The sequence below is a fragment of the Nicotiana attenuata genome, unplaced genomic scaffold, assembly GCF_001879085.1.
Source record: "Nicotiana attenuata strain UT unplaced genomic scaffold, NIATTr2, whole genome shotgun sequence".
Classification (NCBI taxonomy): Eukaryota; Viridiplantae; Streptophyta; class Magnoliopsida; order Solanales; family Solanaceae; genus Nicotiana; species Nicotiana attenuata.
Window position 1 is genome coordinate 25,495 of NW_017670457.1, and position 12,055 is coordinate 37,549.

Here is a 12,055-nt window from a genome sequence, read left to right on the forward strand (position 1 = left end):
CTGGCTCAGGGTGGTCACCCGGCTGATCATCTTCAAAATCCTTAACAGGTGCCTCAACACCCCCTTGCTGGGGACCACGTCCTTGCCGACCACCATGACCTCGTGGGATACCCCTTTCTCTCTAGGCACATCTACCACGTTCAGGATCCACTGGTGGCCCATGATGGTACTGCTCTGGCGGCATATAATCAGCCTCGTACCCTAAGCGCTCATCATCTCAGGCATGCCTCAATGTCCGAAGCCAGGTTTGTAACCTGCCGGCCATACTCGTGCAAAGCTGCAGCTCCCTCGCCGGTATACTGCTGCATCTGCAGTCCCAACTGGTAGAACAAATTTAATCCAATAGCCTGCACAACATGTAAAATACTAATTACGGAACGATAGGTTAACGTTATAAGTAAGTATAACAAATAACATACCAGTGCCCCATGCCTCCCGGCATATGAAATGTACCGACCACCAGCGCGATGAATGGGATTCCCGATGAAAAGTCGGGTAACGTTGCGGTACCAGCCCATATACTCATGCTCACCATCCGTACGCTCAGGTGGAGGGAGTGGCGGAATCAGGTCATACCTATGGTCCCAAATCTCAAGTTGGGCCTCTAGCCAGGCCACGTATGTCTGGTCAACCCTGGAACGATCATCCCGCTGGTAATGTGTCTTAAGCCAAGCGGGCGGAGTAGGTACAAGCTACGGTCGACCAAACTGGCGAAGGATTCGCTCGGTGGCATGATGCTCGACAATATCGAGACACATCAATGGGGCAATAACTCAGCCACAAGAGAAATAACCGGGCAAACCAGCTATTAGCTCGTCACTGTATGGCCTCCATATGAACAATTAAGTAAACACATGAATCGTGAGTAAACGCAACACATATAAAGCCAGGCCAAGTAAACTTAAGTATACATGTACCTATGCGCCTTCAAGCAAATCCAACAAACCCCTATAATAGGGGAGATGATGTCGAGCCTCGACCTCACGTCTGTAGCCTCGCCTATCAACCCACCTCCTAGCAAAAGGGAGAAACGGTGGGGTGGTGCATCGGGAACGATGGGTGGTAGAGGTGGCTGGAACTGCAGGAACCGCTCCCAGTCCCAAACCTAATATACATTGTGGACGTAAAATTTAAGGTATATTTTTACTATGTATGTTATAATCATGAAAAGAATTGACTATGTTTTCACCTGCAGCAGCAGAAAAAATTCGGCAACGTCTCTTTGGGTGCGCATGCACGCCCGACACATCTGCCTATACAGGTAACCTAGAACAGCTGCACCCCAACTGTAACTAGGTAAATCATCTAGCCGCTCAAGATGATGAAGAAATCTCAAGCTGACTAGGTTTCCCGAAGTGTTCAGAAACAATACCCCCACCAAACGTAAGCAGCATCAACAATCTCGTGTACCGGTCGATAAGAAGATCTGGTGAATCATCCGTAATGTTCGCATCCATTGCCTTCAGATGCTGCCGGACGGGCGTCAACTACAAACGACTGACCCCACTCAATGCAGTCTCCTCCGCTGGCTGGAAACAGGTAATGCAATCCTGTATATTCTCTAAGAGCATGCGAGTAAGCTACAGGTAATCCATCAACCGGCAGCCCAAAAAGAACCTCCACGTCTTGAAGCGTGATGGTAGCCTCGCCGATGTGTAGATGAAATGTGTGCGTCTCGGGTCACCATCGCTCTATCATAGCCGTGACAACGCCCAGTCGAACTGCAACCGGTCGATCTCTATGATCCTGTAGAAACCTGTATCATATACGGGGATGGAGTGGGTGGGCCCTAATGAACTCCCACATATCGTCTATACGTCTGGCGCAGAATGTCTGGGACAAACACTGCCCATCCCATATGTATGAAGACCTATGCTCGGCCTGTAGCAACAGCATAGCGATGCAGGTTCGGGATGCACATGCGGAACCTCCATGACGACTACTGTAAATTGAATAATATTATTTAAAGTATTTTTCTTTTTAATTGCTTAACTTCTTTAAATATATTGTAATATCTTTAATATTAAAATTTATTCGATATTTTTACTATATTGCTAATTAGGTTGATACGTTTTCTATATTATAATTTTATATTTTATATGTTGGTTTATCATTTTATATGTTAGTTTACTATTTTATATGTTTGTTTATTATTTAATATGTAGTTTCTTATATTATATGTTAGTTTATTTTTTAGTTACTCAGCTATTTTTTACTATAATAAAATTAAATAATTAATTTTAATAACTATACATGATTTAATTATTAATATTCATATAACAATACTTAGTTTGAAAAATATTGTTATTTTTTAATGTTATTTTCTTACGTTTGTTGACTAGAATTCGAGAGAGTTTGTGTTTGAACTATCATCTTTTTTTCAGATATTTTTGGGTCTAACAGATAATTAAATGACTAATTTCAATAACTACAAAGATATTACGCTAAAGGGTACTACATTTTACTACGGTAAAAGGGCACTACATTACAAATACGGACACTATATTAATTTGACAAACGTGTCGTTAAGGTATAGCTCAGTGAATAACTGCGCTATATATATTATGGTATTTTTTTTACCTATTATGGTCGCTTGAGTCCAAATAAACCACACTTTGGTTTCGGACTCGAAAAAAGTTGTCCTCTTACTCTGAAGATTATTCCTTCTGTACTGAAAAACACAAAACCCATTAATAATGATATTGGTATTGTTGGAAATTAATTAGGAGAGGAAAGGCATTATTTATAAATCAAATTCTTTTGAGAAAAAAAAAAGAGAGAGAATTTTGTCTCACTTTGATTTGGAATCATTTATTATGCTGAAAATTGGTTCTTCCGGCTAGTTGAAGTCTTGTGAGTCCAAATTATATTTTCCAATGCCTAAGAAAATAAAGATTAGGTGTCCATGTCCAACTTTGATTTGCAACTCTCCTATGAAATCTTAGATTGTGAACCATTACCCAACTTTTGGTCTTTGTCCAATCCTTTTTTTTGTTTTTTTGACAGGAGCAATGGTCATAATATAAATCTTAATCTTCCTGGAAATAAAGAGACAAAATTGGGCCTTGCCTTTTCGCCGGAGCTTCATGGGGCTACTCCCATTTTCGAATCAAATGTTTGGATGTGAACTTTACCCCGAGAGAAGCCAAATGGACGTATGCAGAGGCGGATCCAAAATTTAACGTTTATGGGATCTTAAAGCGACCTTAAGTAACTATACAATAAGTAACTGGGTTCACAATCAAATATTTATGGATATTTAGTAGATTTTTTAATAGATATATAGGGAATACTGAATATGCAAAAGCTACTGGGTTCACGGAAACCCACATGTAATAGGTTGGATCCGCCCCTGAACGCATGACCTTGCATTGCCATTTGATCTCTTTTCTCGTGTGACCACTTGACCTCTCTTGCTACCACGGTAGCACCTAGTGTGATGATCAACATCGATCAGGTTCAAGCTACGAAGCTTACACTCATTCACAATATACTAAAATTAGCACGTAAATATTTCAGAGTGTGTTGTGGAATGCTAAACTGTAGAATCTACTCCATTTCGTAAATACATAATAAACAAGATAAAGTAAAGAAAAGAAAAGAGTGATTAGAAGTAGAGGTAGCACACAAAGGGAGATTTCACACTTTCTGAATGCTGTATAAATTATAATGACATTATAACAAACAAAACTGATTTATCGAATGAATAAACCATTAAACCTAAGTCTAATAATGTACATTGAGTATCGCCAGATCAAGCCATATATTATGAACAAATGTATCCAACACTAGAAAGCCTGCACATACAATTTCTGTAAATCAAACACACTTGGGCAGATAAACATTTTACATGTCTTATGCCCCGGCCACTCAGAAGTTCCAAAACTTCATAAAAGTGGTCAAACTAAAGAATAAAAAGAAGTAGAGCAAGAGAAAAAAAAAAGATTATAACAACATATCCTGGACCATTTCTTGAATAAGGTCACCAATAATCTGGCATTCCATATCTTTACCTAGAGCATTAACATCTTCATCGACCAATCCGGCCCAAGGAGTGGACTTCAAGTCCCTGTCCACTATATTGTCAAGGGATTGAGATGTTCTATCCCATGGAGGGTAAACATAAACACCAACTATTTCCCACACGCGTTCAAGTAACTTCTTTCCCTGAGGAGGTCGTGGAATAGGACCGACAGCACTTTTCATGAACCGAGACATTGTTGAAGCCCCTCCAAGTACACTTGGAAGTGCTTCATTCAGCAAGTCACACAATAACTTGTGATTTATCTTCTGTAATTGATCTTTTGCATACCCTTCTTCATCCTTTGTTTTTTGTATGTATGACTCTTCTACTTCTTCAAAAACTTGGTTGCTGATAAGCTTTCCTAGTGGATCCCATCTTGATATATATTTATCACGCGAACCATCATATAAACCAGAAGCAACAAGCAGGTCTCTAATGTATGCCTCGGCTTGGTCTTCAATCTCCAACATCTCCTCTTCAACTGGCTGCTCATCGATCATGGTCTCCTCAGAGTCATAAGTATCTAGTTGATTCAGTTGCCTCCTTAGCTCTGTCATGTAAAAAAATTTTAGAGTTCCATGCAGTTCCACATTTTCAAGATAGAGTAATAAAAATTGGTAAGTCCAATTATATTGCAATTAAGGAAGGTGCTAAGTTAGGGAGAGATGGGGACGAGATACAACTCCAGGAATATGATCTATGTAGTTTTTTATTTTTATTTCAAGCACATGATGAGGGACAACAATCCTGTCTGAGGAATGTTTTTGTGATCACAGCTGAAGTTTCTATAGTTTGCACAATGCTCAAACAGTAGTATGATAGGAGCCCAAACAACATGGTTAGAATTGCTTTGTGTGTTTCCCAGAAACATGATCATCCTATAGTGAATAGGAAAGAAAGAAGAATGCATGTTTGAGGACATTCAAAGAAGCTTTTAATAGTACCGTTCAAATTAGTGCTGATCTCTCTGAAAACATGAGGCATCTCGCTATCATCTAGTGGATGTACATCAGAGGTCGATGATGGGGTGAAGTAGTCTGTTTGCCTCCAATATTCTTCATTAACACTGCTGCATACAGATGCTGGACTTGGTGGAACTTCAGTGGGGTTTTCCTATAACCAAATAATATTCAAAGTTAGATGTAATGCCAAATCAGCATCATTCAGATACTTAATTTCAACTCTTTCTAGGAGTGTGTATAAATCAGAACGATTATTTAGGCTCCTTACATGTCTTTCATAAAAATTCGGTGTACCAGTTGGTGGACTTGGAAAATCTTTCATGAGATTGTATGTTTGTCCATGTGGTTCCTCCCAAGAATGAACTTTTCTACCAAAGAGTCTGCCCTTAAGTATGAAACTATAACTAAAGCTGGAAACCTTTCGCCTAAGGTTGAATTTCTCCTTTTGACGTTTTTTGACATTCCCTGTGGCCTTCTCAATATTTTCATGTTTTCTTCTGATATGGGCTCCTGTCTGGATATGGCGATCCTCTAGGAGAAGCTTTCCAAATGATGTCCCCGACACAGGAGCTGATAAGGATCTAATTAGGTTCCTAGGAGATAGGTCCTCCTCAAGCATTACATCGTTGCCAGGATCCCGTCTGAAAGATCTGCTGTGCATGTCTACTTCATCTTTCAGATTGTCAGAGTTAGTGGCTTTATCTCCCGTATTAGAAGTATATCTGATTTCTTCAGCACTGCATTTTTCTTTATTCAGAACCGTTGTAATGGAGCTTCCACGAGCAAGCCTATGGGTACCGTGAGATGTTTCTTGCTTGAGGACATTCCTCAACCGTTCTGTCAAAAATCTCCTTGTATCTCTATTGACGAATTCAGGAGAACTCGTTCCATCAAATTGAATATCACTTCTGTAGGACCTTGTCGACTCTGATCGAGGTAATGTTATTTCTAAGTCCCTAGTAACACTCTCCCTTGCATGTTTTGCAATAGATTGAGCTATTTGCTTAGCATCTGGTGACATTTCGCTATAAGGGGTCTCAATTCCTCCTCCTCTGACAGTAGTGATCCTTTTGGAACTCTTTCCTTGCAATTCACAGTTCAGTCTTTCCTTGACCTCCTCAAGAAAGTCTTCTATGCTACCCCTGTCTTCAGAAATGCCCGGAGAACTGGCCCACGACTCGTCATTAGTCCCTATCCTGTCAGGACCAGGCCTCAGAATTACTATCTTTGTAGGCGCTGAAGCAACGTCAAGTCCCTGGTAAGAACTTGTCAGAGGACGCTGCTGAAAATCGGGGTTTGGAGTAACTTCCCTTACACAGTTCGCCTTATTTAGTGCAGGTGCATGGAGTTCATTTACATTTTTCTGATGCTCCAAAAGGCCTCTTTCGGGGGGATTCACTGCTACTGAATGACCTCTAAGCTCTATAGGTTTCTCAGTCGCTGCGGTTCTCATTGAATTTGCATAAATAGTCAACTTTTCCTTGTTCAGACTTTGTTGTGCTAGCCATTGACTTGGACTGGTGCCAAGTTCAACAAACTTTGAACATTCCTTGAACCTTGCTGCTTGCCATGCTTCAAAATCTTTCTTAAACTTTTGTAGTTCCTCTTCCTGAGGATGTTCTCGAGGTTTAAATTTGTTCAGTTTTTGGCTGTCACTCTGTCGGTCAAAATCACATGCTTCATCATGGTTAGAGGAATTTGAAATTTTCTGTCTGGAGGACTGTGTTGCATGATCGACGGAGACCTTTCTCAACCATTCCTCTTTGGGACGGTTGTCTTTTATCATTTCATTCTTTTTCTCGACCTGCTTTGCCGATGATCTTCTTGTATCTAATGGTAGTGCATCCACTCCCATTAGACGGGCCACCACACTAGGGGCACTATGTCCTGTGTTTGGTCTTCTAGCTATTTCTTCTCTGATCAGTTTCTTCATTGGAGCCTCGTTCCCATAACCGTTCTTTTCTGGCCAGTCAATTATGTGATAAGTGCACTGCATTCAAATATGTGGATGAAAATGAGAAGGAATCATCTCAAAACTCTCAGAAAATTCAGAAGCCTGACTTACTTCTTGCGCAACATATAAAAATAACTGATGAAGCGTAGAAAAATCATACAAAAACGGCACATGAAGGATTTAAGATGCAAGAATCGGGAAAACAACTAACTTATAAAGATTAGAGAAGGGCAGAGTTAAAAAGTTAACACATGATGTTCACAAGAAATAAAAGAAATGAACTTCTACGTGCTGAACTCCTAGATTCTCAAATGTAATAGCAGCCATTGAGTTCTTTGTCATTCTGAACTTGCAAAATTTGCATACTCTATAGGACCATAGTTACATGAGGCTGGGGAATCCTAGCGCCCGGGTTATTGCTGTTTAATCATATGCAAATATGTCCTCGTCGTTCTTTCAAGGCTCAATATGCTAAGAGTATTCCCAAATCAATTAAGAGGATTCGAACATGACATAATAAACTTTTACCTGTCTGTTGTCCCCTCCAGCGCAGAACCTCTGAGAAGCTTCAACTGGAAACTCCGTGCTATTTCTAGGAGCATCCAAGCCTGCACAATAGATGAATCATGTATTTTCAGTTGGTTTTGTAGAAGAAGAAGAGATTGAAAGAGTCACATCACAATATCACCTATGTCTCTATTTTATTGTCATGTGGTGCTTATATATATATTGCAATAAGTTCTTTGTATTGCAATAGTTGCTAGACTAGAAGAAGAAACCATCGCGCTTCAAGATTTGAACTTAAGGGAGAAGGAGTGATTACAAGAAGATTGTGGTAAAAGAGTTTGATCATCGCCTTTTTTTCTCAAATTAGTAAATATTCTGATAAACTTAAATGTTCCAAAATCAGGATCTGCCAATTCGTCGAACAGCCTAAAAGGACCACTAATTCGGGCAAATAACTTTATAGCAAGATAACACCTTGCAATCATTACTGGCTTCCACAATATCATGCTCGCGATGCAAATTTCAGAGAATGAAAAGCACTTACCACCATGTCTTTTGTTTGAAAGAAATTTTCTTGCCATCGCTCCTTGATCAAAATCAATGAGGTCTAACAAGCTTCCCATACAGCAGGATCCTAAAAGGCACAATAACCTTAAAGAGGTAGCTCCATGTCACCGTATGAAACCAAAAACCTTCTATACATCATCCAGAAAAACAAGATCCTTAATTAAACCTAGTCCACAGCCTGCAGACACAATAAGATCAAATGATGATTATACCCGAAAAAACAACATTGTCCAAGGAAAAAGGAATAATAAAACAGAAAATTTCACTTAATTAGCTAACTGAAATCATATTCATAAAAACTGAGCCTTTTTTGTTATATTCTAATATGCATTGAACATCTTAAACATGTGAAAGGAGCAAATAAATCCAATTCATACAACAGCTACTTATATTCTTGAGAGCCCCCTATCAGATTTCCACCAAGTTCATCACAATGGTAAAAGAATTACTAATTTAGGTACTAACTGGGAAAAAATAATCAATAAACTGTAATACAAAAGGCTATGCTTAAATGGTATTATGCTTATTGACATATGGAAATATGAGACTCCTGATATGATTCAACAAAGATTAATTATTTTTTGGATTGGTCATCACTTTCTAAACTGATCAAGTAAACATTAAACATCAAACTTTAGCAGATAAATCTCATATATAGAAGAAATAAAAAAGGATTATGAGATAACACAGTAGATGCATATAGTTTAAAGAAACTGAAAAAAACAGAGAAGAAAAGCCGAGAGAATCATGACTGGATTTACCCACAGCAAAAATTACACACCCATCTTCATTGTTAGAATAATTTTAACATAAATTCAGTAATCCAATGTTATAAAAACCATAGCTTTGCATTGTGAAACAAAAAAATTTCACACACGGAACAGTAGGGTACCAGTCAAATCAAGATTTTAACTTTCCTCGTGATCAACAATCCAAGAACAAACAAGAAAAGAATGAGAGAGAAAAAAAAGGAAAACAAACAAATCATCATGTCAACTTTACAGACCAAGATAAACTGACAGAGAAAACGGCAAAAAAGAATCTGACCCAGAATGCACTAGAAAAAGTTTCATCAAAATCCTCGAAATGTTGATCAACAGTAATTTACATCAACAATTGTCAACAGTATTCAGCAAAATTATCAACTCACCGTTGAAAAACCAGACGGAACTCAAAATGCTCAATGTCAACAAGTGAAAACGTAGAAAATTAAGGGGAAAAGAAGGCTAAGGAATTGGAGGGAGAAAAGAAAGAAGAAAGTGTATTTGACTGACAGAGGGAAATTGAAGGAAAAGCTGAATGTAAGAGCTGGAGTTGACGTGTATTCTTGATGAAGAAGAACAATGAAGCAGAAGAGAAGACTAGCAAATTGGATAAAAATAATACAAGGACAATAATAATAATAATAATAATAATAATAATAATAATAATAATAATAATAATAATAATAATAATAATGAAAGAAATGAAAAAGTAGTTACTACTATTCTACTTTTTAGCATGAGAGTCCATCTCTGGAATAACACCTTCCAAAAAGCTAACTCCCTTGTTCCCTCCTACTCTTTCGTATCAGTTTATTAATAATGTAATTCTATTTATTTTTTTATTTAATAATATTAACTGAATTATATAGAAAAAATAATAAGTAATATGTTATAATAGGTTAAGTTATATTGATACTATAAAAATTTATTTCACTGCATGCACTGCACGATATATAACTTAAATCTTTTTCTATATTACTCAACCCATTCTCAATTTTCTGATAATATGATACTCTTTTTATTTTGAAAAGTTCACCAATATCTAACATAAGTCTATTAATAACTGTATACTCTTTTTGTCCAAATTCTTGGTATACACTCATCGAATAGGAATTCGTTTTCTAAAAGATTGAATACGGTAGAAATCGAGGCTACCCGATTTCGTGGACTCGAGGGTTACTTCAAGAGCGAGATCGAAATAGACCATGAGCGAGCCCGATGGGAGGCTTCGAAGATCGAAGTACTCGATGGACACCGAGACCAAGTATGTTTAACCCCGATATAATGCCGTTATGAATTTGTAACAGAATGAGCTAAATTCCTGCCACGTCCCCAAGATCGTGGCGTAAATCCTGAAATAGATTTGTACGAATCCGTACTAGGCGGTTTGAAAGTCGTCCCAATAGGATTCTTTATTGTAAATAGAAATGTACCTTATTTAGGGTTCCTCTATTATATAAAGGGAACCCCAATCATTTGTAAATACAATGAATCATTGGCAAAGAATATACTCTCTTACTTTCTCGCTCATTGTTCATCAGAATCCTTTAGCTTTATTATTCTTGTTGTATTGTTCTTGATCCATCTCGAGGTCACTTTGGCTCGAGGTCGAGACTGGCCTACATTCTGGTTTGGTTTTACTTGTTCCTTTCATTTATACTTCAGATTTCTTGGTTATTAATTAGTATTGAACTAAATCACGTATCTTTAAAACCATAAATCAAATTTAATTGTTACTCGTATTTTCGAGGTATATAAACAAAGATCTTACTGGTCTTCATGTGAGGTTTTGATTGAAAAATAATACTATTTCACAATTATTACTATAATGTATAATTAACAATTTTGAAATAATATCTAAAATTCGAGAAAATCATTGGTGTAACAAAATGGAACGAAGAGAATAATCAAATACTAAAGCAGCTTTTGGACATGTAAGAAAGTTAGAAAAAAAATAAAAGAGATACCAAAACCATGAGTAACACCTAATATAAGTGTGACATGTACAGTATGTGATTCTGATATTTCCAAAGTGAAAATATTTGAAAATGAAAATTGGGAAAGTTTGGTTTTTCTTTATAATTTTATGTGACTTGAGAAAACATTTCTTTCACTAGAATGTTTTCTCTCATATATGATAAGTAGGGAAAACTAAATAAATCTTTCGTTAAATTCGAATTATAGCCAAGTAAATTCATAAAAGATACTCCTATGTATTTTAATTTTTTTTCATATTTGTGTCATTTTTATAATGGGATTAGGTGTAGTTGATGGATCCCTCATAAATATACCTGACAGAATGATTCTGATAGATGTTAAACTAGTTTAATATTTGATGCTTAAGACGGCAATCAATTTTTAAAGAAATGCCTCTTTTAGTGCCCATGTGATAAGCTGTAATTTTCTTCATTAATTCATTTGCAGTCAGAGGACCTTTTTTTCTTCTTCTTCTTAGTTTGTTGAGCACCAATACAAGAGAACTATCAATTTTTTAGAGCGAAAGCATACGTTTTTATTTTCCACCTGATATCCAGTATTTGTATTAGGCTACGGCTAATTTGGATTCGTGCCGCATATATAATATGTAAACCATAATTTTTATTGAGTAGTATAAAATTCAAACCACACAAAATCCAAATTTAAACATAAAACCTAATAATAGTAATAATTCCTGGATACACCAACTAGTTACTAGTAACCACTTGAAGCAACCTTCATGCTCTAATGTGACATTTGGATTTAATTTTCGTTTAATTTCTAAATATGTTTTAAAAAATAATCTTAAAATAAAATTTTGTTTTTTTTTTTACCAAAAGGATAATTTAATTTATTTTGTAAGTTTAAGTAGGGAGTCTGGTGGTTAACTTGTCAAATGAACCAATTATTCCTAACTACGTGAAGCAACAACATGCAATTGTGTGCATAAAAACTCAAAGATGCGCTCTCTCTCTCCCCCTCTCTCTCTCTTTTTGGTTGGAGTAATTTGCCAACAAGAGTTGATTCAATTCCCACTAGCTACAATCTTTTCTAAATTTTTTCTTTTTGAACTCCCTTTGCAGAGATTCATATCGCCAATATATAATAATAGTATAAGTTAATATTTAGAAATCAAAAAGCAAAAGAGTAAGTGAAAAAGACAGTCTAGATGACGAAGGATCATATCATCATATCATACTATATTATAAGTGCGAAGTCTCAAAGATAAAGTTGAATTACTAAATTACTCATTAAATGTTAAGCGACTAATTTACCCTTCAAATAAACACTTTTATATTTT

General features: G+C 36.8%; 1 protein-coding gene across 2 annotated transcripts; it reads right to left on the reverse strand.

Annotated features, from left to right (window-relative positions):
- Positions 1–3,746: 3,746 nt before the first annotated feature.
- LOC109239692 lies at positions 3,747–9,370 on the reverse strand. 2 transcript variants are annotated; one of them, XM_019406278.1, is made up of 6 exons: positions 9,165–9,370; positions 7,992–8,192; positions 7,469–7,548; positions 5,255–6,976; positions 4,969–5,137; positions 3,747–4,574 (listed from the first exon to the last, which is right to left on the reverse strand). In XM_019406278.1, the coding sequence occupies exons 2-6, from the start codon at positions 8,068–8,070 to the stop codon at positions 3,946–3,948; spliced, it is 2,679 nt and encodes an 892-aa protein (XP_019261823.1). In that variant the 5' UTR covers positions 8,071–8,192; positions 9,165–9,370; the 3' UTR covers positions 3,747–3,945. The 2 variants fall into 2 exon arrangements, with proteins under 2 accessions (XP_019261823.1, XP_019261824.1); XM_019406279.1 differs by lacking the exon at positions 9,165–9,370 and adding an exon at positions 9,062–9,081.
- Positions 9,371–12,055: the final 2,685 nt, after the last annotated feature.